Source organism: Leiobunum rupestre, chromosome 4 (assembly GCF_980474605.1).
Source record: "Leiobunum rupestre chromosome 4, qqLeiRupe1.1.hap1, whole genome shotgun sequence".
In the NCBI taxonomy this organism is placed as follows: Eukaryota; Metazoa; Arthropoda; class Arachnida; order Opiliones; family Sclerosomatidae; genus Leiobunum; species Leiobunum rupestre.
The window spans coordinates 13,626,264-13,634,053 of record NC_143387.1 but is presented as its reverse complement, the minus strand read 5'-3'; the positions used below and the strand labels follow the sequence as shown (position 1 = coordinate 13,634,053).

The window sequence follows — 7,790 nt, the reverse complement described above, 5'->3', positions numbered from 1 at the left end:
GTACTTTCTTTCCTGTAGAAAGAGCCCTTTTTCCCACGTATTTGGCAGACTGTTTTAGGAATGGGAATACAAACCTAGCTAGCCCAGAAAAAAAGCTACCAATTCCGTGTCCTTTTTGTCCCGCAAACCCAGAGAAATAAGGTAAATCTACTCCGCCCCCCGCCTGATTTAAATAATATTGCATGTAGGGACAATTTCTATCAACGTACTGATAAGCCATTCTTTTTTTTTTTACTGAGCTCGTCGTAAATGTACTTTACACGTGACTGAACCAAACTGAAATGGCACGAATTCACCTAAACTAGTTCTTATATTAATGTCGATACAGTCAAAATAATTTCTACTCAGTTTAAGGTAATGCGGAGAATCGAAAGTTTTTGAAACGGTTGATCCATTGGGGGCGTTTTGGTCTACAACAATTGTTCGCAAAAGGGGGGCTAATGTATCCCCAACCATTTCATTTCCTACCAAATCGGAATACACGAACATAAGATCGGGGATGAATAAGTTTAATTGCATAGGGGAATCTGATCTGAATGCTACCTTAGGTGAAATATCAGTAACATTATCTCTAAATCCTAAAATTTTCCTCAACTTTGGCGTTAACTCGAGTTGATAATAATGTTTACTATAGGAAGTGTATTGTACGTGTCCACTTTCTAAACTATATTCAAATTTTCCTAATGAATCATTATCGAACTCTGAATTAGCGCTTTCCTTTAAATCAAGGTTCAAACTTTTAATACTTTCATTAAGTACGGCCAAAAGTTCATGAGGATTTTTGTAGTAGCCCTGAGGTATCTCGCGGAAGTCGTAGGTATATTTGTAATCTACTATGTGGGCTGGAGGTTTCGATAGTAATTCCTTAATTTCTATTCCACATCCCATTGGCTCACTTACGTTATAAAAAGATAAAGGATAAATAATTTCTACCAGAGCAATTTCCCAATCTCCGCGTAAACTAATGGGTTTGGCCAACGTTGTAGAATACGAGGCTAGAGTATTTTCTGAATTATTCTTATTCTTATCTCTAGTATTACTAGGAAGAGTTATGTAAATCCCAGACGTCATCTTGATTAACCCAACTATTAAACGATGGAGGATATCCTAGCCAACTAACGTACAATTGTTTTACTCCGTTTTTAATTCTCTGACGTAAAATCTTGTTTAACTTGAACGAACGAGGCGCACTGACCTTTTGAAGCTCTCTCGAATAGAACGTCCCTTTTATATCGATTTCTGATAGGTCTTTTATTTTATAAACGGGAGGATGTCTTTTAACTATAGCTACGACTTTAAATATTTCTTCGGTATAATTAGCTTCGAAACCCTTTTGAAATATCATTTTAGTTGTATTTATTCTAACCAAATCCCCTACTTGGAATTGCGGTTTCATTTTCAGTTTCTCGGCATAATATTTAGAGTAGATATTATTGTACACACGTAATACGTTATTTTCCGAAACGTCAATAGGGGCCATTTTAATTGAGCTATGATAAGAGGAATTGTACGCTTCGACCAAGTCCTGTAAGACTTCCAAATATCTATTTGAGGAGTGATGGGTAAAATATCTATACATTTTTGTTTTTAACGTTCTATTAAACCTTTCTACGATAGAGGCTTTTATTTCGTCATTTTCGGTACTAAAAAATTTAACTTTATTCTTTTTGAAATATCCTTGTACTTCTTTATTCCTAAATTCCGTGCCCTTGTCCGATTGAAATTTATCCGGAATTCCGTCTTTAAAAACAATTTTTATATTTTTCAAAACCTCTTTCCCCGATTTAGTTTTAAGAGGTAACCCCCACGCTTTTCTACTAAAACAGTCTATAATTGTTAAAATGTATTTGTATCCGTCATTATCTGCCTCTAACGAGCGCATATCGTTAATATCAGCCTGGTATTGTTCCCTTATATTACTAATTACTATTTTATTTCGTTGAAACTTTTTATATTTCGGCCTATGCATCGTAAAAGCGTCGATTCCTCTTAACCATTTTTCTACAGTTTCCCTACTTAAGCCGTGAGACTTTACGGACTGGAATAACCTTTCAGCGCCTCCGAAAGAAGCCGGATGCTTCGGGTTAAAATATATTTTTTCTAAAATAGCTTCGCCCATACTTTAGACTTTTGCGCGCGACTCCTTGTTTGTTTATAAGAGTGAAGAGAAGAGTCGGACGAGGAGTGATCTCGGTCGAGGCTACGAGGGGGACGGGGCTTATCTCTCCTGCGCGCACGCCCACTTTGAGGAACCGGATACTCGCGCTTAACGGGAGAACGTCGTTGTCGGGTTCTCGGAGCTAGCGGGGAGGGAAAGCCTTGGATTGCAGGTGAAGAGTTAAATTGGGTTAAATTGGAAATAAACGCGAAATATCCGATAGGTTTTGGGTGGGTTTTAGGATTTAAATACGCTTTGGTAATTTCGCTAATATTGGAACCTTTAATAGGTCGACCGTTTATTACGAGCTCCCCGTTTTCATCCCACCGTATTCTTTCGGGTACAGTTTCCAACTGATCCACCATGCTTTGCGCTTTTTGGTAATATATCAAAGGCAAATCGTCTATCCAGTCCCTACTTAGCGAGTCGAATGCGGGGGCAATTTCGATTTCTTTAGGAGCCGAGGCTTGCTTACGTAGATTTCCGTGTGTCATTAAAGCTTGTTCGTATAAAATCCATTTCGAGGCGTCGTCTAAATCTTTCATATTTAATATTTGGTCCATCTTAACGTCTAATTCAGAGACTGTCAGAGCGAGGGGGTGCGGGAACGGGTCTGGCTTTAAAACGCCGCTAGGGACGAGAATCATTTTTCTGGCGTGTTTCATTGTTTACTACCGAATATAGAACCAAGAAGGGTTGAAACGACGGGTAGAAGAAACGAGAAAAATCCGCCCCCAGACTGAACTAACAATTTCTTTTTACTTTTCCAAGCTACCCGCTTACTAGCTAGTTTTCGAAGGGTATTTTTATGACGAGATAACCTGGTTTTTTGGGTATTTGATAGTTTTACGTTACCAATTAAAGTGTTATGAATACATTCACTGATAGCGTCTATGAGGGATTTGTCGGCTTTAGCTAAAATGGCTTTTCTTTGAACGGGTTTGCAACGACCGAGATATCGGAGAGCGTCTCTCTCGATACGTACTCTACGAGACATGATTCATAACTGATTGAAGTTACGAAATGTAAGTTCTATTTATTTATTTATTTAGGGAGATAACCGTAGCACGTTTCTCCCGGTAAAATATTAGTCAAGACTCTTTGATCTTCGGGACAAGTTTGAGTTAAATTGAATACTAGGTAACCGTGAGGTCTCGAAGTCGCGTCTTCGTAAGCGTCAACTACAAAACGCCACTTATCAGGGAACATTTGTCTAGCGAGATAAGCCACTTGCTGACGGTCTCGGGGACTTTTCAATAAAATTATGTAATGCGAATTCAGGGATATGGATCTGCTATCTTTTGATTGATGGAATAAGTTCTGTGTAATAAAAATAACGCTTAGAGAACGGTGATGGGTCCCTTTCACGAATAAATCACCAATTTGACCTTTACTCTCGCTCATCTGGTCGTCGATAACTAATAATATAGGATCTTTTCCGTCATAATCAGATAAAACAGGCAATCCTTCTTTAAAAACTACCCTGCGCTTCATTTTATCGTATAGAGCTTGCCATTCTCCGTAATACCAATGTATTTCTTTGAAACCCGGAACAAACATTTCTTCTTCGTGATTAATTATAGATTCAATTAAATAGCTTTTGCCACTCTGACTCGGGCCTGCCGTTACGCAATTAAACGGATGAATAAATTGCATGGTTATCTCCCTTCGAGTACTAGCGTACAAATGAAAATTGTACGTTCTCAGCTAAGCGCTGAATGCTGTCCGTACTGAGGGACGACATGATAAAATTATCTTCCAAAGATAAAGAGTGACATGTGTCATCTGATTCTAGAAAGGGTGAGGGAGCATCCATAGGCGTATACGAGGGCGAAAAACGTACTTCGTCAGGTGGAATAGAACTAGGTCTTAAAAGGGGTGAAGGTAAATTATCGATAGGGGGCGAACAGATTTGATGGGTTAGTTGATATTCTCTAAGATAATCTCGTACCATTGTCATTTCTTTTAAACGTTCCAATTGCGAATCAGTTACTGTAGTTAAGGAAAGGGTAGGGTCTTGGGTATCAGTTAAATCTATTATTTCCATTTCTGGAGAATTGGGTAAAGTTACTATGGGTACTTCCGGGAGCTCGTTATCAGTTATATCAATCAATTCAGGGGAGTCGATTATAATCATTTCCGGGGTATCAACTAAATTAATTTCTGGGTATTGTACACCTTTCATTTTAATGCCGATTTACTTAAACCTTATTCAAAAAATTACGATAAAAAAAAATCAAAATAAACTTACGTAGAGAGAGAGAGCGCGCTTCAAAAATCCTGGTACTAGACGCACAAAGAACAACAATAGAGTGACGTTCCCCCGGTTCAGGCACCCCCCCTTATATAGTGCCTAGGGGAAGATAGTAAGCTTATCTCTTATTCCCAAAGAACTTGTTCAGTTCTCGAGAATATATTAGGGTTATGCTAAAATTTATACTTATTTCCGCAAAATATTCCATTTAACTTCATTTCCGATATGGACACTGAAGTACAAACATCTGCCATAATCACCGTCCTGAAACAACCTTCTAAAATTATAGCCGTAGTGATTATTTTAATTACAATTTTCTTATTTGAGTTCATTTTGTGGTATTTTGAAAACGTTTCTACCGTAAAATTGTAACTTTTTTCACTGTAGTTCACAAAATGGTATTAAAAGTATACTAATTTTATGTTAATTTCTATTAATTGTATTGTTTTCTAGGATATGATTGCATCACAAGCTCTCGAGAGGAAACTACAATGGGTTTTTTTCTTCTTCCAAGTGGATTAATATGTGACGTCAATGGGAATAATTAGAGGCAGTTTCGAGCACGGGACGGTTTAATTTCGAGTGTCTAGAACTGTTATCTCAGAGAGAGAGAGAGAGAGAGCCGATAGAATTTGAGGGTTATTTGAAGTTTAGATCACGTGATGAATTAATCTCAACAAGATAGGAACTGCGTCATTTCTCTCTGAGACGCTGAACTGAAAAGAAGTGCATCCTCATCTACCGTAAACATGGAAAAACGATCTATTGGTAAGCATTATTTTATTAATACTATTACTATTTCAATAGACAAAGGCTTAACATTTTCATTTTCTATAGCCGAGACGCATACCGTATCCAAACGCAGGGGCCAAGAAAGACGTATCAACATAAAAATCACGTTAGGAGGATCAGTCTACATTTCTTTTGGTTTCGACGGATCAAAATTACAAGTTCTCTTCTTCAAAAAATCGAACGAAAATATTCTGTTCCTGACCTCCGAAGCTTTCACCAATCTACTCTCTCTTTGGGGAGAGCTTTTCGCCGCTACGCAAACCGGAGCATCGTCTCTAACCCACAACATCATCGACTATCACGACAACAACGTATCCGTCGTCGCCACTACCAACAACATCAAATTGAACTCTGCCTACGGTCATGTTCTGGATCTGGGAGCTCGCGAAATCGGTGAGTTCCAAAAAAAAATTGATTTTATTCGGTTTCAAATAAATCTTTTAAACGAACATAAAAATGTTATCGAATGCATGTACTTAGCTATTGTTAAAAACCTTAAAAAAATTCACGAATTATTATATGGAAAACCTTTCGAGGGTTTATTTTTGTACCCTGATCAATTTAATTCGTACCATCAAGTAAAATCTTATTTTGGCTGTTTTAAATCACCCTCGGAAGTACTACAAGATTTTACTAATTTACTCGTAGATAATCAATTAACCTGTAAACTTAGCTACTTTAATTTGTTTTCATTGTGTAATGCACAAGATAACCATCTAATGGAATATCTGATAGTACCTACTAACATGTAAACAAAGTTCTAAAATAAAATAAAAAATTAATTTTTAGCGTTTCTCCAATTCCACCCGTTGAGATCTTTTAATATCACTGCTTTGAGAACCATGGCGCCATCTAAACTTTGAAATAATCCTTAATTAAATATATTGATAAAAGAACTCTAGTGATGACACTTCCACTATTTTCAGTGACGTACCGATTCTCACGTGACTTTCATTTTCTGTGCGCGCGCACCCGATTAATAAGATAACTGAACTTTGAGCAATGGATTTTTTTTCCACTGGTACTTAAGATATGCCGTCAGGGTAGTCATGGGAATCAATTCTTAGTTATCTCAATAAAGAGTCTTAGCATTGGGAATAGTCATTGAAGGTCACGCTGAAAAGTAAGTTATAATAATAATAATCAGCTAGGCTATTTTATTATATTTAAAATGAAATTTTTAGGCATTCTTTTATATATATATATTGGAAATGTATTAGACAGAAATTAGGTCTAGTAGGGGTAAGATTAGCGTAGAAATTAAGTTACTATCACGTGACTCGTTCATTTTTCTGTGCACGCGCACGTTTAATAAGATAACTGAACTTTGAGCACTGGATTTTTCCACCGGTACTTAAGATATGCCGTCAGTGTAGTCATAGGATTTTTCACTCTTAATAAATACTTTAAAATGTAAAAAATAAGACTCATTATTGAAAAAAACTTAACACATAGCCATTTTTTAGCAATCTTCTACGTAACTCAATTTTCCAAGAGGATTGTTTTCCGTAAACATTTTCAAGTGAGAGCTCGATTTTGATATCGTCAACGTGGTATTTCCAAAACTCTCCTTGAGTAGCAAAGGGTTTTTTCCAAATACTCAAGTGGGTTAATATGTGCCGTCAATCATTAGAGGCAGTTTAAACTGTCAGAGAGAGACAGCCAATAGAATTTGAGGGTTATTTGAAGTTTAGATCACGTGATGAATTATTCTCAACAAGATAGGAATAAATTAATCTTCCGTGCGTCATTTCTCTACGGCACATTGACGAGTAAAGACCTGCTGACGGTTCGCTCAGTCTTTTCTACAGCTTGACAAAGGATTTCTACCCATAAAGTAAGTAACTATTTTTTCTTGGTAATAGACTATATTTTTAGACATATTTAAAACAATTTGCATATTGAAAAAAGCATTTATATTGATAATTTTAGCGTAGAAATTTAACCATATTGATAAAATTAGGTTTAGTAGACTTAGGGGTAAATGTAGGCTTAGAGAATGTATCATTTGAAACTATAGAACGTATTTGGTCTAGATCAGCTATGGACATTGAAGTGTATCGACTTGAAACGTTTCGTCACTGGAAAAATCCGCACGTCACTAAGGAGCAACTAGCGAAGGCTGGATTCTACTATATTCAGCGGGGCGATGAAGTACGATGTTACAAATGCCATGGCGTATTAGAAGGATGGAAATCAGGAGACGTACCAGAATGGGAACATGCTAGATTCTTTCCACACTGTCCGTCGAGGGATAATTCACCATCGGAAAAAAAGTACCTTTCGCTAGAATGGGACATTCCCCCGACGCCAAAAGCAACTACGGTCTCTGACAAAAGCTTCTCACCTGTACCAGAAGAAGACGTTTGTAACTGTCCCTCGGATGTCAGACGATACTGTTGCTAAACACTACAAATACGTGAGTTAGAACTTTTAATTAAATTAAGTTGCAGGAGATCGTTTCACCCCATTTAAATGCCTGTAAACTTAACTACTTTAATTTGTTTTAATTGTGTAATGTACAAGATAACCATCTAATGGAATATCTGATAGTACCTACTAACATGTAAAACAAAGTTCTAAAAT

The 7,790-nt window shown here is 37.0% G+C and overlaps 1 protein-coding gene across 1 annotated transcript; it reads left to right on the top strand.

Annotated features, from left to right (window-relative positions):
• The first annotated feature begins 5,058 nt into the window (after positions 1–5,058).
• On the top strand, positions 5,059–5,956 carry LOC149946428 (uncharacterized). Its single transcript, XM_090173062.1, has 2 exons — positions 5,059–5,180; positions 5,250–5,956. The coding sequence occupies exons 1-2, from the start codon at positions 5,162–5,164 to the stop codon at positions 5,954–5,956; spliced, it is 726 nt and encodes a 241-aa protein (XP_090029188.1). The 5' UTR covers positions 5,059–5,161.
• The last annotated feature ends 1,834 nt before the right edge of the window (positions 5,957–7,790 follow it).